Raw genomic sequence first — 25771 nt, forward strand, 5'->3', positions numbered from 1 at the left:
GCATAGATAATAACTTTTCTTCTCGCCTACCAAATAAAAAAATATAATCCAAAGTATATTGTGTTTGGTTTTATTTTAATTATAACACCCTCAGAAATACGCTTGTGAAAGTTCTATTGTAAAATTACCAAAATTACGGAAGTTTCATCTTCATATTAGTGCGGGGTCTTCAATACAGGACCTGAGATGATAATACAGGATATTTCGTCATATGAGCAATTTGTACAATTTCGTTTTCCAGGACAAGTTTTAAAAGCTCGAGGTTTATACTACTTCTACTTTTCATATGAAAACATAATACTAGCAGGGATGTTAGATATTATCACATTAAAAACAATCTATGACTACCTATACTGCATCAATGTCCATAAGCTTCTTACACCATTAATGGAAAAAGTAAAGTACAAAGGAGGATTTCACACGATTATCGCATACCTTGGACATTCTATTGAAACAATATCATTATAATTCATTCATATTGTATATCAATGCAGGTTAATTTTTGTAAGAGTATTGTATATGCACACAGAGAGTCAGTCTCTTACAAACCACCATGAGTAAGATCACTCCGCCGTCAAAAATGCATCTGTAAAATAACAGAATCCTATGATTGCTAGTTTAGCATATAGGCAGGCTAACTCTAAGACATTATTATTACATATCAAAACCAAATCGGACATTATATCACAAGACATTTTGTAACGTTATCGAAGGTTATATTTGTTACACGCTGTATAGATAAAAAAATATTTCAAACTAATATGCAAAATAATGAATAAATGCATATATAAAATTATAAAAAAAAAGACTATTGCAACTTCACACTAGGGGTTGGAAAGCATTTCACTATCTGTGTAGGTGTCCCGTCTTATTCCACGCTAGTGTTCCGTTTAGCCCCATATAAAGTAATTTAGTGAGCATTTAATAACTACACTTTAACATGAAATAAAAAATCAAGTCAAACGGTAAAATACATGGTAAGGACTACAAAATGGTATTCTGTACTTTCCGTTGTGAATTATTTGTACTAAATATAAATACTTTAACCTTTCGTGTGAAGTTCCTTAAACTTCGTCTTCTCAGTTACGGATTAAATGCATGTTGCGGGAGTAAGCCACGTCCTTTTGAAAGAATTGTTCTTCATCAGGAAATCGAATGGTACACCGATTCTCAGTCTGCATCTCATACTTATTGTCAGTTTCTTATACTCGAATATTATTTAACCCTCTGATGAAGTTAGTTATACTATTGGCGAAGTATTGAGAAAAGTCTTCCAAAAGCGCGAAACATAAGCGAACACGACTTGCTGTCAAAAATTTTAACAGTGAGAACTGTATGTCATCTAAAAACAATGTTTGAAGCAGTATATTACATTATATATTAATATATTATTTTATATATTGGCACCTATTATATTATAGTATTATTTATATTGCAGGTACAATGAAAACTTATTGGCTTGAAAAACGAGAACATAGATCGTCGACAACGAAAGGAATTACGATCCAAGAACCGCCACAGTGGCACACGAGGAGCACCGAGAAAAGAGTTTCAGCTGGAACGCCCGCTGGGTTTACAGCAGCAGCCATTTTTGAAAATCAAAATTGTCTAGATATATCTTCTAGGCGAGGTTCTAAGATAGCTTCTCCAACGCTTCCTGATTCATCGTTTTTCCCTGAAGAAAGAAGAATATATTCACCTATCACATTTCAAGATGTTGCTCGCAGATCAGTCGCGAATTCACCAACGAAAAATACCGACGCGAGGGGTAACAAATGATTTCTTAAACGAAATTTGATATCAAATTGTTCGATACGGTTACACAACAAAATTATGCCTTAATTCTTCATTAGTTTATGAATATTTCTTATAGGAGAAAATTTATGCTACGTACACTGAAAGACTCAAACCATGTTTTGCATGACAATAAGATCAGTACAAATTCTCAGGGTACAAATCACTATAGATTTAACATTAATTTTCAGTCATACTTGTGTTTAATTAGTTGTATGAATCTTTTAAGAGGAATAACGTAAAAATAGTGAGATTACTATTTTAAAGATGGTTTATCAAACAATAAGGCCAGGCAACCATTAGTGATTTAATACTTGTCGTACCGGAAGAGTAATTTAAGTAAAAAGCTTTCCATATTATTAAACAATATATATTAGTGGATATGTAAGATGTTAGAAATGACCTAGAACATTTTCGTATAATTGATAGCTAGTAGATGTAGAATATAATAAAAAAAAGTGTTTTGTTTGAATAATATGCGTTTAGATGGTTAGATAATTACTCTGGATCTTCAAGTACGTATGGATAAAAATTTATTTTAGGAACAACTAATAAGTGGACTGTTTAATAAAGGCTAAAGCAAGTACTATAGGAAAAATACACTTAGAAAAATCTTTTTAAATGTTTTAATTGCAGGATCAGATACAGAAAAATGCAATCCCGGTTCAAACGGGCAAAATGTATCTTATTGACCAAACCAAGACAACGATAAAACAACACAACAACCATTCGATCACACTCGCTTCGACTTCACTCTTAACATGACTTCAGTCCATGCCATACAGCTCACTCATCCCACATAATCATGTAATTTTAAACTAGAAAGCTAACGCTTTTACACAATTAAGGATTTATATTTAAAATCATTAAAGTACTTTCAATATTTTTAAATTATTAAAATTTTCGTGTATTACAAGATATCTGACGGAATGACACAAGAATAAATGGGGCACGAACAATATTTATATACAGAGTATACTAGGTAGTATACGTTTCAATATTTTAATAAGTGATAAAGTACCTCAATTGGACTACAAGATGTTCTATAACATAGTGTCCAATCTGCTTTCGTTTTGCAGAAATACGTAATGCTCTAATACGTTGAGCGTACTGTCGCGTCGCGTCGAGTTCTGTAGACCGACACTAATCTTTCCGTTTAGGCCAGGCTTCGGAATTAACTGCTCTTTTCGGCCGATTTTCGAAGGCGACGCCTCCTTTCTCCCTCGCACGTCACTTCTCTCTGCGGCGGCCCTAGTGCTCGGAAGGCCTCAGGCGCGTGCCACAAGAATCGCGCGTCAGGAGATACCACTGACAAAACAAAAACGCATCAACAATAGTACCTCATGGGTGATGTGGAAATCTATTGATATAAGTGTCGTCGCCCAAATGCGCCACGCACGATTTTTGTGGCACGCGCCTGAGCCCTTTCGAGCACTACGGCCGCCGTGGAGAGAAGTGACGTGCGAGGGAGAAAGGAGGCGTCTCCTTCGAAAATCGGCCGAAAAGAGCAGCTAATTCCGAAGCCTGGTTTAGGCGATGCGGCGTCGTGCGTTACTTCCTAGAAACTGACGTTGTACATATGTACTAACGCTGAGATTTCTCTACTCGGCAAACGGAAAGTATACAGAAATCGGCTCCACACCCAACGTATTAAAGTCAGCACTGTGTTCTGAAATGAAAGAGTGGCTCGTACACATCGGTAAGACGAACACATTGAAAGAGTCCGTTGACCTAGAATATTCGGTTGCTCGAGAAGGCTGTGTTAGCTTACAAAGGTCCTTGACACGTGTTAAGATCTTCTAGACCCAAGTTCTTCAACGAGATTCCTACTATAAATGGTCCTTGCTTCCTCGATTACTAAATCATCTTCAACAGCTGACCGCCGATAGATTTTTGGTTTACACTTCATCCTTGTGTGTTACCTATGTTTTTTTTCTGCTAGCATTTCAGATATTTAAAGCTTTGTAGAAGTTAAACCGTAAAAGATAAAGCAAAATATATTAGGACTTTTTTTCTATTCCTTCTCCTTAATGTATCTATCTAGGTACAAAATTCTCCGACTATTCGTTTACCGTATAAGCATGTTAACTTTGAAACAATATTACTGTAAAGCGAAAGCAAATTGGACATTATGTTATACGACATTTTGTGATGAAATTCGGGTACTCTATCAGTCCTTAAAATACTGAAACATGTACTTATTGTACTTTGTATATATTAAGTGTAAAAGACCACAATGCGTTAATGTATACAGTGTCAGGCACGTATAACAGGCCATCTGAATAACTCGCTTGCTTGTAATAATAGAAAAAAAAGTGTCAGACAAAAATTTGATTTAAAAGAGTAAGTAGGTAAAACTATTCTTTTTTTTTTTTTTTAATGGGATGATGTACAGTAATGTTGCGGACGAGAGCCGTTTCATCTACACGGACGAGAGCTGTGGTTTATCCCCACTACCTCGTTTGATAAGTGCCGCCGAGAAACCAATTCTTGGAACCATCGCGTTCGAGCTCGACGCCCGAGAAGAAGGACGTCATAAAAAACAACGATAGCATTAGGGATTTAAATAGGAAAAATTGAAGTTTCTTATTCGCAAACGGATTTTCACGCAAGTAATACCAATCGATTCCTTGTGCTCTCCCGATTAAAATGATGTCAAATACGACATGATTCCGATTATTTTTAACAAAGATACATAAAACTTGGTTTGTAGAACGAAAGGTCATGCTCATCGCGTTATGTAAACAGACCCGGGCGCGGCTCTCATCCGTGAATGGTAGTCGATTCTAAGGCACGACTAGACCCGAGCGCGACTCTCGTCCGCGAGTGGTAGTCGATTCGACAAGCGGGGCTCTCGTCGTAGGGCTAACTCCCTATTATTCCCTCATATTTTTGTGTTTAATTATTTAATGACTGAAATTATTAAGAAAAAGAAAGCGTAACACAAAAAGTATATAAGTTCCGTTTTAAATGTTTAGAAATTTTTATTTTTTTATTTTCAATATCATCTTTTTTGCGACATCGATTAAATATAATATACATAAATTCTGTTAGCCAAATCTTCATTTACTGTCATTTATCATCGTAAAAAACTGATAGAAAAGTAACTTTGACGATTCTCCGTAACCGTCGCAGGGTTCCAACCTTTATTATTTAAATATCTTTCTTATAAATAATAGGAATCATGTCGTATTTGATATCATTTTTAATGGGAGAGCACAAGGAATCGATATCATTTTTAATGGGAGAGCACAAGGAATCGATTGGTGTTACTTGGGTGAAAATCTGTTTGCAAATAAGGAACTTCAATTTTTCCTATTAAATCCCTAATGCTATCCTTGTCTTTTCTGACGTCATTGATTTCGGGCATCGAGCTCGAGCATCGACGGTCGAGCGAGACCCTTTTTTTTGCTTCTCCGGTCGTGTACCAATTATCTCGGCGACCAAGAGGAAAGGAAGCCGAATCAACTACCAGTCGCGGACGAGAGTCGCGACCAGACCCAAGAGCGGCTCTCATCCGCAACATTACATATTGTGATAGACCCTTTCAAGACAAATCAGGCAATTCAAGGTTGAACAAGGTCAACTGTAATAGAAAATAATTTGTTTCAAGTCACTTTTACGTTTACGACACATGTCTTCTCTGCTTGTTGGTATCTTGTTACTATCGCTCTTGTAATCATTCAAGCATATCACTAAATGTAAAGTGAATCGCACAACATTATCTGTGCATACTAGTTAATTTGAATTTATTGATTGATCAAAATACATGTCTTGTGATATGCGTTATATGAAAACGGAAACAGTTTACATGATTTTCGTTTATAGTGAGTGTCGCCAAATTATGAGAGAATCAGTGTGTTATCCCAACTGTGTTCATCGCTCATGTTCTGTTTTCTCAAACATAATAATAATTTTACATCAAACAGGAAGCATGGATAATCAAAAAACGTCATTGAGTCAAGAAAACAACTGATGATGGAACTGTAACAAACATTTTAGCTTTGAATACTTCATTCCTACAAATTTTATCACTCCATCAAGAATTACATGGCAATAATTTTCAAAATCATGTACAATTCTGTGAATGGACACTACGAATACTACAAGACAATGATATGTTTTTCTCAAAAATTTTATTTTCTGACGAAGCAACATTTACAAACTCTGTACAAGTCACCATTCAACTATTGGTTGAAATTGGTTTCAACAGTCAATTATTGGTCAACAGAAAATCTACATGGGTTGGGAGAAATGGACATGCAGAGATCTTGGTCGATAAACGTTTAGGCCGGAATTTTCAATAATAAAATAACTGCTCATTTTATCGATGGAGCATTAAATTGTGTAACTTTAAATGACTGTCATTTGTACGTCATTATATTCGTTTAGAAAGGCTTTGTCAGAATATAAATAAAAAATTATATCGTCCTATTAAAACAAAAAGTTTGACTTATCATTACAAGCAAGCGAGTTATTCAGATGGCCTGTTTTAGGTGCCCCATTCTGTATAACTAGATACAGTATGAGCATGAATCTAAAGGATAGAGCATTAAGTGGACTTTTAGACGAGGGGGTGAAGCCGACCTGTTTCAGAGCGGAGTAGCGTCTGCCATATGCATGTGGACAGCACGCAGTGCACACTACAGCTGAATTTAAGTACTAATATTAGTCCCGTGATTTAAAATTTTAAATCGCTTGACAACTCATACCGCCAATATTGTATATTCTTATAAAACGATAAACGATATACACTGCTTTAGTCTACGTTTTTTCGTTAATGTCATTCAATTATTGTTTTGGGACACATAATTGTAGTAGTAGAAATAAAGTATTATATTGCGTGAAAAACAAGTATTATCCCTATAAAAAACATAGTGTAGTATAATCCCTGTTAATTGAATACCTCTGTGCATTCAGAATCAGTTTTTTCTTTTGCATTTTCTGGGAAGTGGTATCTCTAAAGCTTGAATAATGAGAAATCAAATTTATGTATGTATTTAATTTTATTGCTTCTTCTATTACACTTGGATTAGAAGGAGTCAGCGTTCGAGTTTTTAACCTCATTTTGTTTGGCCTGTCAAATAATTCTTGAATTTAAATTAACTCTATGATATGCCACAGGCGGCACCACGTATTGCCCACAAGCAAATGACGGCGGCGATCACTCCACCCTTCCGTCTATGATTCCCTCCCCTCACCAAGAAGACTCCATCCGTTCTGAATATTTGAACTGCGCCATTTTTTAAAAATATACCTACCATGCGCAGAATGAAGTAAATGATATTAAACTTTGCCTAGTTATATGTGTGGGCTCCTTCTTCATATAGGATGTTTTTTTTTATTTTGCACATCTTAATATCTTTGTTATTTTTGCTGATACGAAAAAATGTGTTAGGGTAAACTATATAGTTTGGTTTAAAGCTAAGAATGTTATGATCTATGTTATTTTCTCTCAAGATCATTTTTTCCGAGTTTTGAAAGTCATCGCCATTTTTTGCACATTAATATGTATTTTTCATGATGTAGCATTATAGTGTATAGCAAGACGAATTCACTGAGCTGTGACACTATGATCTTTAAATGATCTTGAATGATAAAATCATGCCACCACACTAAAAAATATGAAGGAAAGAATTTTATACGCTTGTGGAACCATTCCTTCAGTAATGATTGACCGTACAAGTAAAAATTTTCCCACGCTCGAAAAAGTCTCGAATCTGATGGACACCATTTTAAATATGTATTGTAGAGTAAATGTAAAATAATTAAAATAATAATAAAATAATACAATTACTTACAAAAAACCAAAAGTGTAAAATTTTTCAATCGCCTTTAATCTAGCGTGCTTTTTTCATCCAAGATCATTTAAAGGTCATAGTGTCACAGTTCGTTGAATTCCTCTTGATGTGCACTGTAATACCACATCATAAAAAATACAAATTAATGTACATGGAGATGAACTACAAAACTCGATAAAAACTGACTTTGGAAGAAAAAACATGGATCATAATATTCTTAGCTTTGAAGTAAACAAATTTGTCCTAACACATTTTCTTGAATCATTAAAAATAAAGATATTAGGATGTGCAAGATAAAAGAAACACCCTGTATATCTTGCAGTATCAGGTAAAAATATACGAGGAAATAATTACAAATCAATGACAAATATCATCTGCAAACCTCGTAGACTACTATTTTGCAGAGAATTAGCTAGAAATAGTTACGACTATGCATGAAAATGGAAAACCTCTCGTAGTGTGAGTGGAAAACCTTAGTACCACTTACCTCGCTCAGCGGTATATATTACACAATTACTCCAAGAACAGCCCTATGCTCAGAAGCCTTATACTATATCCAGTTATACACATCAGTGTACCTCAATACCTATTAAATAATCATGTATGCATACGACCATTGTTAGCCCCCTAATAGTGACGCCCACCAAGACGCTTATATCCTAAGCAATAATCGGTTTCTGACCAGCCCTCGATAGGTAAAGAACGTAACCAAGACCGTTTAACTGTCTTAAAATCTTTGCAAAATATGTGCCAAAACAGGAATCTTTTTACAAAGGATTTCCATACTTAATGTATTTTCTGTTTAATTACAATGCATTTGTCCCACTTTTCCTGCTAATTTCTCAATGTGTTGAAAGTTCAATTTATGTACGTTTTTAAGATCTGCCTACAAAATTTAAGTAAAGTTTTTTCAAATTTTTCTGTTATTATCGATGTTAAAAGGGTGTCGGTAAAATTGTTTCTAAGGTTGAATTGCAAAACGTGTTTAGCCTCATATCTTGAAAATGGTTAGGTATAAGCAAAAAGTATAAAATAGGCGATTATATGTATTTTTTAACAACGAATTGACGTGTGCTAGCAGTTTCGGAAATCTTATTTGGAAAGTATATTAACTAATAAGATTTTCAGTAATTTCATGTCTCTATATGTACATTACATTTACTATCTTGTATGAACATGGGTTTGACACATTACTGTCACGTCACGTGAATTCACGTTACATACTATGGAAACCTATAGGGTGAGCCGAGGTACTTTCCCTTGTCTTAGACCAATTTTGGTATAATATAAAATTTGCTATTATATGTAACGTAATTTCACGTGACATGTCAGTAATACGTTCGCACCCTAAATTAAGTTGAGAAACGCTGTCAAGCGTACACAGCAGTGGAGTGTAGCGGAATATTCGACCCAATAATGCGTTCCAGTATACAGAGTGCGACATTTAAATGGTGATTCCTAAATATCTCTGTTATTTAAACAATATTTTTGTTAAGATAAACAGTAGAGTAAATACGGAAAAGATGACCCACTATCGATATTTGATAAATGGCGGTAAAAATTATTTAGTTACATTAGTAGAACGAGGATAAGTTTTCATCATTATTCTTGAAAATTTTGCAGTCTTTTGAAAATAGTCTATCGCACGTTGCCCTCATAATTATATTTAGTGTTTATTTCTACTATAATAGTAATTAAAAATTTATAGTTTTTCATACTCTAATTTTAGTAATACGTTAAACATTCTATGGAATGTTTTTTTTGCTGGAATAGATTATCTTTTACAAAGCACACGAAAATAGGAGAGTGTGGCATTTCTCCTGGGCATTTGGGATAGATGCTGCACTTTCAATCAGGATAATTGTGATAGCTTTAATGGAAACTAAGTCAACTGAAATAATGCCTTTAATACAGGGTGTCCCAGGTTTTAAGGATCAAACTTTGTCAGTATATTCTGTAGCACGAAATAAGAAAGAAATGTTATGTAAACATAGGTCACATAGAACTTTATTAAAAAGTTATAACAAAATTACGGAATTCAAGTAATATAGGAATAGTAACCACATGGCGCAAGCGTCTGGTAGTGTTTGCGCCGGCGTATAGAGAGCGTTGCTTGTTGATTGGTGTGGGGACCAGCGTTCCGTACTCCCAAATGGGGGAGTAGGGGAAAAAGCGATGCGCATGCGCGCGGTACGCAAGCGAAGACAGAGCGTGCCCGGCTTCCATTGTAGGCGCACGAAGTAATAAACGTGAGTTTGATTACTTGACTGAGTTTCTCTATACGCTTCCCATACGCACTGATCACTCAAGACGAACAAGAGCAGAGTAGGGCGGCCGATACAACGATAACCCTATATTGGCTCGTACTGTCATCATCCGGTCGTCATCCTGTCGTCAACGTGTGTTCTATCGCACGCCATAGGATGTCGCTCTGGTGACGTACTAATCCTGTGCGCACGTGTAGTGGGAAGCGTTCTGTTGTGTGCGCGCACGCGCGCCGCGTGTCGCTGACGCGAGGATTCGATTAAGGATTTGAGGTTAGGGTTATGAATTAGGGCAGGTTTCGGAATTAACTGCTCTTTTCGGCCGATTTTCGAAGGCGACGCCTCCTTTCTCCCTCGCACGTCACTTCTCTCCGCGGCGGCCCTAGTGCTCGGAAGGCTTCAGGTGCGTGCCACAAAAATCGCGCGTAGCGCATTTGGGCGACGTCACTTATATCCATAGATTTCCACATCACCCATGAGGTAATATTATTGATGCGTTTTTGTTTTGTCAGTGGTATCCCCTGACGCGCGATTCTTGTGGCACGCGCCTGAGGCCTTCCGAGCACTAGGGCCGCCGCGGAGAGAAGTGACGTGCGAGGGAGAAAGGAGGCGTCGCCTTCGAAAATCGGCCGAAAAGAGCAGTTAATTCCGAAGCCTGAATTAGGGGTTTATATCACTGCCACTGTTAAGATCTAATTATCACCTATTATTTATTGAATGCAAGAAGAAAATTGTCTGTCAAAACTCGATTTCCTCATAGTCGAAATCGCAGCTGGTTGTTACACTATCTGAGGTCACCTAAGATTGAAAGTTAAGTAGTAAATACATTGATCTATTCGATCCAATGCTCGCAGTAACAAGAAGTCGGTTATTATTCTTATATTACTTGAATTCCGTAATTTTGTTATAACTTTTTAATAACGCTCTATGTGACCTACGTTTACATAACATTTTTTTCTTATTTAGTGCCATAGAATATATTGACAAAGTTTGATCCTTAAAACCTGGGACACCCTGTACATCAAATTCAAGAAAAGTGTCTAAAAACACCTATCTAAAAATATCTTCAAGTCCCCATGGAGTGAACTTCAGGTGAACCTGTAGAAGTACTATCCTCCCATCCCCATTTCGACGAATTTTAAATATATTATAAAGAACGATAGTTTGAACAACTTTTTCCTTCGAAAAAATTGACGGTCAGCTTTAACTTCTCAGATATTTGTAAAAAACTTTCGTTATACACAATTGTACTGTATGGCATCTCTTGGCAAAGAAATTTAGCGTACTATGATTCTGCAAATATTCATTTTCAACAACTCAGTTATGCACATATTGTCCGCAATTCATGAATAAAGGTTTATCTGTAATAAGAATTTCAGAAAGAAAAGCGTTACCTAATTCTAATACAAAATCGAATATGATTAAAATGAATAATTGACTCCATGTAGTTCTTGATGTAAGTATAATTATGTGGATGGACTTTTTCTCGATGTAATGTTTGCAGAATACTTCTCCCACTAATACCACTTTTTCACGGTTCTCCACCTGTTGCGTTTTTCAGTATCTATGCTATCCGTTTAATTAAAGTTTTATCATGCCAGAAAATGCATGTAATTAGAATCAAATATGAGTTTGACATAGATCACTATATAAACACAGCGTTTTCGCTATAAATAAAACCCATATCAATTTTCTTTTGTATGGCAAAGTGTACCTATATGCTTTGCAATATCGACTAATTGTAAGAATACATGATTGTCATGACATAAACATACTTTCGAGTATAAATCTATGAAGCAGAAGCTGTTCGATAAATTATTGTCTAGCAGAAAAATAAAATTGAAATATGGCGTAAAATTCAACATTATGAATAAATTTCTCCTATACATATAATCGCCACCCGGTTTTAGTTTCTGAGATATTAACAAAAAGCTTTACTTAAATGAAAGTGCGAAATGTCTGGTAAAAGACGGAACAATCGTACATAATTTGAAACACCAACAATAAGCTTAGGCATTCTGCTGAATACGAAAATAAAATATAAATCATCCTTTGGGAGATCCAAATTCAAAATGACTAAAGGTGTAATAATACATACATACACCCGGCGACAAAATCGACTTCCCTCAGAAAATGGCAACGTCGGAAGCCGAGCTCCCTAATGTCTGAGAATCACTGGCGGGATCTGTAGCTTACGCGAGATAAGTGCATAAACTTTTATTTATTTGGCTGAAATAGAATTTTACTGGACTAAACATTATACGTAAAAGCGATTCCGTTCACTGGGCAACGATATAAAAATATGATGGGCTCGATTCTGAATTTGGTTGTGATACACCTAATATGCATCGTGGGCAGGTGAACGCATGAATTCGCCATGAAGAAAGGCGAAGAAAGGAGTATCGCATTCGTTTCTGCGCTAGTTTCGCGCCAGTTACCGGTACAGAAATGATAGAGAGAGTGCCGTGATTAGCACCATCTCTGTCTGCCGCATGGCAGTGATCACATGCTCTCTGTCATTTCTGTGTGTGGAACAGAGATCATACGGCCACAGTGATGCGGTACACAGAGATGGCGCTGAACAAGGACAGATCTTTATGCATGAGTGAGAAGCTCTTATGCGGCGGCGACCTATGCAGGGGTCGGCGCGTGCAGAACGCCTTCCTTCGCCTTCCATTGCTGGGAAGCCGATATGACGAGTTCGTGCGTTCACCTACCCACGATGCATATTAGCTATATTACAACCAAATTAAGAATCGAGTCCATCATATTTTTATATCGCTACCCAGTGAACGAAATCGCTTTTACATATAATGTTTAGTCCAGCAAAATTCTATTTCAGCCAAATAAATAAAAGTTTGTGCACCTATCTCGCGTAAGCTACGGATCCCGCCAGTGATTCTCAGACATTAGGGAGCCCGGCTTCCGACATTGCCATTTTCTGAGGGAAGCCGATTTTGTCGCCGGGTGTATGAAAGTGTGAGGCTGATATTGCTGTCATTGTAACTTCAGTCATTGTAATTTCGATCACCCAAAGGATGTTTTATACATTATTTAAACCTAGCTTGGACCCTCCAACCCTTCAAAATACTGAAAGTTATATATCTTACACGTTGTTCAGGGTGCGAAACAAGTAATGATCACGGCTTCTAGGAGTGAAAGTAGACATTTTATAGCACCGTTTAGGTGCTATAGAATTGTTAACATATGCGCAGAAATGAGAGTGGGTAACACACACAATTAACAATTTTGTAACACCTAAATGGTGCGTTCCTGGATCATGGTTCCTTTTAAACTTTTTTTCTACTCGACACAGAACACATTTTTGTAAAAAAGATTTAACAATTTTTTTCATTATTATAAATAATTTTGCGGCAATCTTTTTTCTAAATGTCCTCCGATCCAGAGGTCTTCCTTCACCCTCAGAAGCTGTGACCATTACTTTTTTTTACACCCTGTACACTGTAGAAGCCACACAGTTTACTTTTCAGGTGACGTTTATTCGATAAAAAATTATGTATCCTTATTTACACAAGAAAAGCAAATGTTTTGCTGTAATCCTTTCTTCCCCCCTTTATTTCGTTCACATTATAAACTTTGTTCGTTTTAAGGTACTAGGTTTTCCAAAAACTTACTAAATAATTGTTTTCAAAAATAAGATAAATTTGAAAAGCCTCAGTCTCTGCTTACCATATTAGTATAATCAATTATTTTCATCGAATACTATAGTAATAAAATTACACATTGATGTGATTATTAAAGCAGAATATAGTGCAAACAGCAAGATTTTTGCTAGAAATATTCTTTGAACGATTTAAAGTCCCAATGATATAAGGTGTATCGTAATGTAAAAATAGTGTGGCCCTACTTTTAGTTTTTATTGAACAGTCTCCATAATTATTAGTCAATGGTTGCCTTTTCGTCGAAACACTATATACAGTGTTGGGAATATATGTACATATATTGAAAACTGTGTATCCTATTCGAATAATAAAGGATTAAATTCAAAAACCCTACAAAAGTACCTGAAACGGATTTGGCTGAAGTTTTGCAGATGAATAAGTTGATATTCGGGTGATCGATTCCACCCTTTGTTTTGCCTATAGAATTGCAGGAGGGGGAGGAAATCAAGCTTTCTTGATTGATAGCTTCATATATAGATATATAATTTGATACATTATACATACATGTTCTTTGATACAGTTTTTACGTGTTTTTTTGGTTTTCTCATGTGTAGAAAATTCAAAGGAATTGCATTTCCTAAAAAATTATCGCCCGATTTTAATCAAAAACTCAGTATTTGCAGTTTATTTTATGCCCTTTTAAGCGGTAAGCGCTTAAAAATCCAAAACCTTGGATTCTCCAAAACCAAATTCTCCAAACCTTGGAGAGATTTTCCGTTTTTAGAATATAACGTTAAGAATATAGAAAAGTGTAGGTGCACGGCGAAGTTTTTAAACTAGATACGAGCCCTACACGCAAGATAATTTTTTAATCGGTCTCGAAGCGTATTATGTATTAACACATTCCTTAAACTGTATGATTCCACTGGGTTGTATTAGTTCATAAGTGTTAAATGTTTTTTATTGACGTACAACAAATATGCGTGCGTATTCACATTATTTACATTAATCTTTGTCTTCTTTTCCTGCACGAAAATACAAATTTCTGGTCAGCAAAGAAAACTGTCTTCCGAATTTCACAGCCTACAATCTCAACATTCGATCGCAGATATTCATTAAAGCCAAATTACAATCTCGACAGAGTACTCAGAAAGCATATTGCATTTTCATTCTAATTGACTCTGCACTATCTGCAGCTGCATATGTAATAATATATTACTGTCAGTGCCGAAATGGCGGAAGGATTGTTGGTTGCGACATCCATGTACTTATATTTATTATTTGGTATTTAAGATTTGGATGCTATACGGAATAGTCTTCCGCACCAACAAATTTTTAAATTAGAATTTTTCGTACATCAAACAAATATCTCACGACACAGACGAGGATAGGGGAAACAAACTCCCTTAAAGTCACGTTTGTAGCACTGCGTACCGTTGCGTACCGTCGGAGAGAACTAAAATGTATAAATACGTGAACGAGCGCATGTGTGTGTGTATATACGTATACGCATCGAGTATTTCAAATAAGGTTAATTAATCATGATGCAAACCAGGGCAGGTTAATCAGGTTAAGCAGCAGGTTAAAAGTTTTTCATTAAAACCGTGGAAATTTATTAAAATTTTGATGAAAAACTTTTAAACCACGTCCGCACCGGTCTTGGTTGACCTCTTAAATTATACAAATATAATAGAAATCAAAAATTAGAGGTGAAAACGCACAATGTAGGTATGTACATATAACATCTTCTATTGATTATTTTCAATTAATCCTACAACTGACGTCATTTAGCGAACTGACATTAATGAAATCTAAAAAGTATTAAAATTATTTATAGCTTACATATAATTCACTACGTAATTCTTATGAACTTAGATGTTTATTTATATTTGTTCTTACTTTAAATTATGCATACATGAAAAAAGAAAAAAGTAGACCAATTGCTTAGTTCATTGGACAATTGAGTACACTTTAAAATCCTCCACTGTCCTCCATAGGGGTTACCCTAGCTGCAAAGATACAAAATAATACGATAGTAAAATCTACTATACACAAATTTAAGATAGACATACCACACTTATATACAAATATTTTATAATACAGACAGAATATTATATATTTTGAGAATCCCACCGTTGCAAGCAAATGCAACATGGAGGAAAGTAAAGAAGAAAGAATATAATTTGCTATGGACTATGAAATGTCGTGCAATGGTAGAATCGTAAAGTGCGTCAAAACTTTAAAAATGGCAGCTACTGACTCACCTACATGGTATTTGTAGTAGTGCTTACTGACAGGTTGTAAAAATGCATGTGTGATGTATACTAACACTGCATATCGATACAGAGAGAACTAAAGCGTGAATTCAACTCTGTACATTACGTCCCCCCCCCCCCCCCCCCCCCCCCTGTAAAGCAATAAAAAACATTTAACACTTAGGAAGTAATACAACCCAGTAGAATCATACAGTTTAAGGAGTTTGTTAATACATAATACGCTTCGATTAAAAATTTATCCCATGTATAGGGTAGTTTAAAAACTAGTTTAAAAACTTTGTCGCACATCAGCACTTCTCTATATTCTTGGCGTTATATTCCAAAAATGGAAAATCTCCCCAAAGTTTAACGCATATCACTTAAAAGGTTATAAAATAAGCGTCAAATACTGAGTTTTTGATTGAAATCAGGCGATACTTTCTCGGGAGAGTACGATTTCTTTGAATGTCTTACACGTGAGAAAACCAGAAAGGCACGTAAAAACCATATAGAAAACTCATATAATACATCAAACTTTATATCAATAGAAAGCTTGATTCTCTTGTGATTTTTTGGCGTCAGTCGCGTTTCGATATGTTGATCCAGTCAAAGGTCATGGTCTTCGATATGTTTGATAAATTGCGCATTTTGACTTCCTCCACTTCCCCCTCCTGCAGTCTTACAGGCAAATCAAAGTATGGAATCGACTGCCCGAATATCAATTTATTAATCTGCACAACTTCAGATATATCCGTTTCAGGTACTTTTATAGGATTTTTGAATATAGTCCTTTATTCAAATGAAGTTGAGAGTGGGCGCCTGGCCTTAAAAAATGAGAAAGATACAGAACCCTTAAAGAAACATATTTGTAGAATGCAGGTCGAATTCAATGGGAGCAGTAATCACCAGGGACACAGACATGTTCAGCACTCTTCTAAGCGATACAGAAGAACATTTCAGACACCACAGGGATAGTCTATCACCCCGTGCCGAAAATCAATCAGCTGGAATACATACGAAGATCAAAGAAATGAATACGAATTCAAGTTCGTCATCAGAAGGGTCTCACGACGATAGAGCGTCTTCGGTTGATTTGGATGCTTCAAAATTAGAGAAAAATATTTTCTCTGAGAAAAATAAGGAATACTGTACAAAATTTCACAGTAAGATCAGTAACACGCAGTCATTGTCAAAACAAGATCAATGTTGTCCTGGCTTTACTATGTCAAAAAGTGGAAAAATGCGTCATCAAAGTAATGGTTGTAGCGTTTCGTAATAAATAAATTCTTTAATTTACCAAACGAACTGTCTTTTTGACGAGTCAAATGCTTTGTCGGTATTAATGTTAAATTTGATCAAACTCGTCCTCCTACTTGAATATAGGTTATCTAATTTCGATTAATTGAAGGTAAATAACAAAGTTTAGCATGATTATATTTTTCAAACAATCTGAATTTGTGGAAGGTAGAACATATTTTGTGAATAAGTAGGCACTATTATAATCTAGGATCTAGATCCCAGACAGCAACATACATCCAAAGGACGTCCGTTTCATCTTCAATTTACGTTCAATCGTCCTAAGTTCATTTTGAACATTTCTAGGATGCTAGGACTTAAATTTAGGATGCTGTAGAAACATCCGTGTCGTAGATTCTACGGGATATTCGTAAGACGTAACGTTCAAATGTTCTAAGACTGTTCATCTTGTAAATATCGTAGATGCTCTAGAGGTCTAAGTTTCGAATGTTCCAAGTACATTTATCTTGTAAGTCATGCGAATGTTTTAAAGTAAATTAAACTCCAGACATTTTTATTTCATTCTTTTCCGTTTTGTAGGTTAGTTTTGAAGTTGGATAATTATGTGTTATTAATATACATACAACACCGCACAGGCGATACATTAACGCCAACGTGAGAATATGCTACTTTAATATGTTATAGATTATAGATTATAAAATATTGTTTTTACTGGAAGTATCATTAAAAGGACAGGTAATATATGATAGGCAAAACAAATTTCATTAATTAAGAATTGCATGTCTACCACTCCGAAGGATCCAAGTTCAAATCTCCAAGTGCGCCTTTTATATTATGTACTTTCGGAATGGAAGAGAAAAGTCTTTGGTTATATTTTTTCATTTTTCACTAAAAAGATCTTTACAATAGGATTAATCGTTGTGTGGTATCTGTTATCATAAAAAACTGCATAAAATAAAATATAACTGCATCATTGATCTCTACGGTTGAGTTTAACGTGGATTTGCGTGTACGGTGCTGTTTTTTGTGTGAATATTAATAAATAGTATTACAATGAATTTTTTATAAAGATATTTTCCGTTATAAAGTTAATCATTTTTTTTTTAATAAAAAATATATTTTATAATTTACTTTTATTAAAAATCCTAATTTATAAACAATTTATTCACAATGAAACAGTTATATGATATTTGCTGAGTTAACTGGATTAATTTTAATTTTATTACAAAAAAATTCGGTGCTATGTGGATGTTTGTAAAAATGAAATGTTGACACAGCACGTCCTTAGGACATTTAGCACGGCTAAAGGTGCATAAGGTGTTTACGTGCTGTCTGGGACGATAAGTAACATTACGCTCTTTCAAAAGTAGAGCGTTCGATAGATTATAATACAGTAGACTCCAGATAGTCTAATAATTTCGCGTTCTAAAGAAAATCTTTTAAATAATTAGAGCTAGTTCGCAAATTTCATATTTTACTGATATTTATAGTTTTTTACGTTCAATAATGAGAAAACAGCAGAACAAAAGTAACACTAGACATTAAAAAGGGAAGAATATATAGTTCTTCTCTTGTGATCTTTATAAAAGTAACATTTTTTATGCTTTCGCACTGGAAATGATGCTTATGTAGAGAGCGTAACATATAATAATATGTGTAAACCACTTCAGAAGTTGATTGTTCACCCGGAAACAATGAAAAAAGTTCATATAAGCGTGTCCTATTTGTCGTCGTAGCCGGTATAATTAACAAAATTACATGAACAATTTATTTATACTATATCTTAAGTTATACTTTGTTAGAAACCGTCTCATTTAGGTATCCGGTGTTTAATATGATTTTAATCAAAGAATATCGCAAATTCAACAGTGTCACTTAAATATCTATATGATGAAAAATAAGAAACTAGATTTCTTGTTTAAAGGATGTCACGCAGCGCATTGCCTGGCATAAATATGTATTTCTGTATATTACAATTTTTAAACTTTTTATTCTATCCTTATTGAAAAAAGCAACAGTAGATTCTTCATGTTTTCCTGATGAAAATGTCATCAAATATAAAGTAAGTCGATTTACTATATGTATAGTTTATACCAGCGTTTCTCAACCTTTTTGGTGCGTGGTCTAACACATTTGTTTCTAATGGTATTGCGATACAAATGTTTATATTATAATAATCTTAAAAGCTTGATTTGCTAAATGAAGAAAATTGCATATATTTGACAGTAATTTCTACACATGGAAAGTAATCGGTACATTTATATTGAAAACAGTGGAGAAATACTTTGATTTGTAACATATGGGGGAAGTTTCCCTAGCGCCGGACGTCACGTATTACTGGACATTGACTATATCTCTAAAAAATCAAATGCGATGAAGCAACTTATCTGCAAAAGTAATAGAGGTGAATCTCTTCTTTACTTTTGCAGTTTCGCCGTTTTGTCGTGTTTCATTTGTTAATGATATAGCCAATGCCCGGTATTAGGTGCCGTCTGGTGGTTAGGGACCTTGTACTTCAATTTCATATTTAACAACAGACAAATGTAAAATTAACAACTACAATAAGACAAGCTAGTTCAGAATGATCAAAATTACTGAAATAGTTTAAATTACATTCATTAACAATTCTTATATAAACTATGAACAAAATAAGATAATATTCTGTAACGTTCATGTTGCTGTTTATCTTCAATTCATTTCTTAATTCTTACTTCAATGAAATTCGTTAGTGCCATTCTCATTGTTGAACTCACTTGGAGTCAGTTTCAGAACATATTTTTCTAACAACTATTGTTGAAAATCCACTTTCAGCCAAGTAAGTTGTTATAATTTTATTGCTTTTTTACTCAGAGTCCGATAATCTTCTCCAATTTGTGACCAAAATGTAGATAAATTAGTCTGATTATTTTTAAATTTTATTTCCAAGGTTTTAATTCAATTAAATCTTCTTCTTCTGCTACAGTTAAATTATTTGACTGCCTCGTTAAAAAGGATTTAATGCCCACGTATTGCCCAAACAAATATCATCTTTAGTTGAGAAATATTGAATGAACTTCTCTTTTAATTTTAATAAATAATTTTGTATGACTTGACCTGTATTAAACATTTCCATCCGAATTATAACGTTGTCCTCAATCATTTGTAAGAATGATAAAAGTATTTCTGTAATATTACTGCATCGTTTGATATACCTCTTTTCATACAACTATAATTTAATATCATCAAATGAATCGATTATTCGTATACTTATAGTACCTATTGTTTAACATAGGAATGGAATTTCCTTTGCTTCATATTTTTTGCCAAATAATTCACTGCAAATATCTTTCATGCACGGCTTTAAGTGGGTACTGTAGTCACGTGACGTTTCAAGATTGACAGGTCGGTATTTGCTGTTACAGTTTTCGTCATAAAAATAGTGTTACCCACAGACATGAGGCTGTTTAACGAAGGCGAGATGGAGTCACTCTATGGTTCAAAACTGGAAACACGATTTAGAAAATTTAGTCCTCCACTACATACAGAGTGTCCCAGAATAAGTGTAAGTCTCGAGAAAGGGTGATTCCTGGGGTAATTCTAAGCAACTTTTTCCTTAGCCAAAATTTCCTCCGAGCCTTCGTTAACCAGTTATTAATGAAAAACATCGACCAATCAGAGAGCGCCTATATCGGACGGATGGCTGTCCGGTGACAGAGTACAAGCTACGCGTAGCGTTCACTACTTGCTGTGCTCGAGTCTTGTACAAGAAACTCAAGATCTCTATAGTATTGTCCAATTTCTCTTAAACTAATACATGGAACATGGTGAAAAAATTAAGGACACGTCAGCTATGCCGACACATATTATGGAATTTTTCAAATTTTTAAATTAATTATCCAAGTTGTAAAAACTAAAAAACGAGGAAAAAGAATTTAAAAATGCCGATTTAGTAAAGTAATGCCATAGTAAGAAAATAAAAAGCAATGTTTCCGTAGTTCCTACAGAGTGTACATTATTTCACTGGGTATCAAAATACTGAAAATTGTACAAAAATACTTATTTTATAAGGAATGAACGAAAATTGGACGTATTAGTTGCTGCAATCCGTAAAAAAAACGGACACATCAGTTTTCATTTTTTTAATTATGGCGTACCGAATAATTAATAATAATAATAATTATTATCATCAGTAAAACTGTGACCGCGCTGTGCGTGGTCGCCGGGGGGAGCGAGAAAGAAGGTACCGCCTCAGTCGGGCGCCGGGTTCGTGTAGCGAATGAAGGGAGTCAGCTATATCTCGGTTTCTAAACAGTCTTTTATTGTCCTCTCTCTAGTAACGCGCGGCGGGAGAGGCCGGATGCCCCTCTTGTACGCTCGGAGTGGGAGCCGCTGCTCTTTCGCGGGGAGTGGGGAGTCCCACCCAGTCGCTCGCGTTGGGAGTCGTAGCTCCCCGGTTAGTCGGCGTCGGTCGGTTGGGAACCGCTGTTCCCTACGGTACGCGGTAGAGGATCGGGTATCCTCAACGGCGGTGTCGGTGAGTGTTGGGAGCCGCTGCTCCACGCTATGCCTACAGTACGCAGGGGAGTAGGATCATTGGGATCGGAGTCGGAGGTTGGCGCTACAGGCCACGGCGGGTACGCCACCCGTTGACCTTGGCCGAAGGGCCCGTCGCCTGTGTCCACCGGGCTACGCCACGGGTGATGCACAGAGACCCGAGGTTGTTGACGCGGAGAGGTAACTCTCCCGTCGAGGATCGCGGTTATTACCACAAGGAGCGGTTGAACACCACCTTCTGGGGTCCGCTGGAGGACTGAGGACAGTCGCTTACAAAAAGAGAGAACCAGCTTGTGCGTTGTCACGGGATCGCTCGCTGTGTGCACGCTCGGTGGCTGGAACGCCCTGCCGCCTGGTCCGGCCTGCCCGCCTTTTATTCTCGCGGTGTCGCGATTTCACTCGCGAGATCGCGGGATTCCGCGGTTGCCGCCTGGCGGCCGCGGCGCGAACCAGGGCGGCCTCGAGTGGGGTGTTCGCGGCCTTCCTCTTACTCGTTATAAAACTTACCCATTCGGAGAAGAATTCACCTGCTGCTTGTACACTTGCTCCACCGGGACACTCTGCCGATCCCGGTTGTTAGGGAATGATGTCCGGTAACGTACAGCACAGGGTCTGCTGATCGCAGGTATACTACACCGCACGGAACCACCTTGCATTTATGACACTTCGCGGTCACTAACACTGATCACTTCACCAAACAAGCACTTGACCTCTTAATGACCAACAACCGCGGAACACACAGAATTAAACACCAGAATTTTTATCTGAAACGAGATCGTTCCTACGTTTAAAGAATAGGTAGCCCTGAAAAGGGCCGATTGATTATTAGAGCAAATGCTCAAATTGGCCTCCTTTGGTTTCTTGCAGGACGCGGAGGCGACGCACCATGTTTTGATGTACGGTTTCAAGCTTGTGTGTTGAAATGTTGGCCACCGTTGCATGGTTTTCGCCACCAATTCTTGTGGAATCTGTACCGGCTGAGGATACACCGCATTTTTCAAATACCCCCAGAAAGAAAAGTCCAAAGGATTGATATCCGGTGACCGTAGGGGCCACGCGACAGATCCGCCGCGTCCAATCTACCTGTACTGAAAGGTTTCAGTCAGATGGGGCCGAACTTGTGCATCATAATGGGCTGGTGCTCCATCATGTTGATAGTACATGTTCTTCGGGACCTCTAATGGAACATTCTCCAAGAGATCTGGAAGAACATGTTGTAGGAACGCCTGGTACGCGCCCCCATCAAGCCTATCAGGTAAAAAATAAGGCCCAATGATTTGAGTGCCACAAATTCCGGCCCATACGTTGACGGACTAGCAGACTTGCGTATCGCACACGCAAATCGCTATCTGCGCTTTCTGATTGATCGATGTTTTTCCTTAATAACTCGTTAACAAAGCTTGAGAGAACATTTTTGCGCAGGAAAAGGTTGTTTAGAATAACCCCAAGAATCTCTCTTTTTCGGCTTCGCCACCTTATGTGGGACACCCTGTATATGCCACACAACATGCCGATGTAGGTAGTTACGAAAAGGATAATGGTTCTACAATATTCAAAAGAACATCATTGTGGAAAGTAGACAGCAACTACCAGACAAAAAACATTTATCTAGAACAAAAGACCCGAATGTTCTTCAATTCTTTGTTAAGGGCGAAGCTTTTGTCCTTCATAAGCATTTGCTTCAAAGCATTGACAGTCAAGGGGAAGTAGATATGTGGGTGTATATTTGGAATTCTATCCGGTAAGTGGAATATATTGCACAGACCAATTAATGTATATCCCGAGTTTGCAATGGATATTGTAAAAGACCGTATGTTTAACACAATTTTGTACGTGATAGAAATGGATACAACATCAGGAATACAATTAATCTTATTGGTTTAGAGGATGTAAGGAATGTGGAAATCGTACGTGGTAGAATTCATGCAAATAATATTACAAGTATATTAATCGATTATTTTATGTCAGACGTTGACTTTGTTAAGTGGCAAATGAATAAAATTTTTAAAATAAAATATGTTGTAATGACTTAATGTTAAGTTTATAATTCAATTTTTTTAATGAAATAAGGTCATTTATAGTTGCCAAACAAATTTATATCAGTGTCATTTAATTTTTCAAAATTACTGACTAATAATTTACATACTTCATTCCTCAACTTTTTGTTACGTTACGATCTTCATACATATACAATGTTTTATTTTACAATACAGGCCTGTCTTGAGCCGGATATTGTAACGTGAACGATCACATGTGTAAGCATGTCGGTGAGACTAATCCCAACAAAAACACTGTTAGTGTAAAAATATTTGCCAAGTATATTCGTAGAAATGACAGTGTAACGGATGTGCACTATGGTTTGAAATTTTATGGGGAATACAGACCAGACGCATGGTGAATGTATAAGACCTTGCGTGGCAACACGTTATTCAGAACGTTTCGAGGGAAACTTCCTCTTTATCCCTTAGAACGTTTCGGGGAAGCCAAACACGTTTTGTCCTGTAAGGATCCTTAAGGTGCCTACCAACCACAGAAGAATCCTGATCAGGGTTGCCATCCGTACCCCTTACCTTTCCGTCCCTCGCCAAGCTCTGCAGCGGAGCCTGCCTTCGGTTGCCCCACTCCTCTTACCGGGGGGCAGGTAGGGAACCTAACGGATGTTCTTTTATGCTACGCGACCCTACGGACGGCTTTAGCTTGGGTGCAGTTAGTTTGTGAATTTTGTTTCTAGTTTACAGACGTTTCTTGAACAGTGCAGTGTACATTTTACATTACAGATTCTTTAAAATTATTGAAGAAGCAGGTAATATACAGGGTGTTCGACAACAGGTGTCCGATAATTTAAGGGGGGATTCTTGGGGTGATTCTAAACAACTTTTTCCTTAGTGAAAATGTTTGCTGCGGCTTTATTAACAAGTCATTAACGAAAAACATCGACCAATTAGAGAGCGTCTTTAGCCATCGCTCGGCCGTACAGACGGGGCGCAAGTTACGCGTAGCGTTTATTCTCGTCGTGCTCGAGGCTTGTACAAGAAACTCAACATGCATCAAGTTATTGCTGAATTTCTCTTGAACTATTGGATGAAAAATTTAAAAAAAAATTAGAGACACGTAAGCAGAACATAAGTAGAACAATAGTATTAGTCATATTTATCTACCAAATTAATGTGATTACTGTTCTGATATTTCTTCAATACAAAATCGGCATTTTTCAATATTTTTCTCTTGTTAATTTATTTTTTTCCAACTTAGATAATCAATTCAAAAATCTGAACAAATTCCATAATATGTGGCTCGATAGCTGACGTGTCTCTGATTCTTTTCAAAATTTTTCATCCAATAGTTCAAAGGAAATTCAGCAATAACTTGATGCATGCTGAGTTTCTTGTACAAGCCTCGAGCACGACGAGAATAAACGCTACGCATAACTTGCGCTCCATCTGGACAACCGAACGCTGGCTAAAGACGCTCTCTGATTGGTCGATGTTTTTCGTTAATAACTTGTTAATAAAGTCACAGCAAACATTTTCGCCAAGGAAAAAGTTGTTTAGAATCACCCCTTAAATTATCGGACACCTGTTGTCGAATACCCTGTATATATTTAATATTGTACGATCAAGGATATGGAGTTCACGGTGTGAAGTGATGTGTTAGTGATCTTATTCTCAAAGCTATATTTAATAAAACGAAATCTTATAATTAAGACACGCTGCGCCCGTTTCACTCCTCGTTTTGCCTTTTCGACGCGACGGTTGCGACCCGACTTCTCTCCTACGCCTTTTCTCGCCTCGCCTTCGCCGTGCCACGACATCGCGACTCGTCAACAGTGGGTTCAACGTACCGGCTTTTTGTTTCTAACCGCGTATTGTTTACATATTTGGTTATTTTTTACGCCTTGTTATTATCCGCGTGCGCTGACCCCTCGCCATGACTCGCTCGCACTCGCATTCGACCTCACACGTATTCACGCTTGCACTCTTTTTCCTTTCTCTTCTACAATATTAAATTATTATAGTTCAAATACGTAACATAAATCATTAGAAGTAGACTGGGGATGTTTATGCAAATTCATATTTTTAGGGGCTCAATGAAGGGAAGGGAGCTGAAATAGAAATTTCTTTAATACTTTAAATACTATAATGACTAGTTTAGTTTGAATATTTTCTATATTTTGCATGTTATGGATATTCTGCAGCCTTTTGTACATATAAATTCCGCATAAATGCATAAATATACGCAGTTTA

The 25771-nt window shown here is 36.5% G+C and overlaps 1 protein-coding gene across 2 annotated transcripts in view; it reads left to right on the top strand.

Annotated features, from left to right (window-relative positions):
- Positions 1-17371, top strand: part of Gyc88e (Guanylyl cyclase at 88E) — a 228657-nt gene extending 211286 nt beyond the window's left edge. For both annotated transcript variants that reach the window (XM_076381994.1, XM_076382082.1), the window contains exons 12-13: positions 1439-1768; positions 16610-17371. In XM_076381994.1, the coding sequence (XP_076238109.1) occupies positions 1439-1768; positions 16610-17013 (734 nt within the window). In that variant the 3' untranslated portion in view covers positions 17014-17371. The remainder of the gene's footprint in view (positions 1-1438; positions 1769-16609) is intronic.
- Positions 17372-25771: the final 8400 nt, after the last annotated feature.

The sequence above is a fragment of the Calliopsis andreniformis genome, chromosome 1 (assembly GCF_051401765.1).
Source record: "Calliopsis andreniformis isolate RMS-2024a chromosome 1, iyCalAndr_principal, whole genome shotgun sequence".
NCBI classification, from domain to species: domain Eukaryota; kingdom Metazoa; phylum Arthropoda; class Insecta; order Hymenoptera; family Andrenidae; genus Calliopsis; species Calliopsis andreniformis.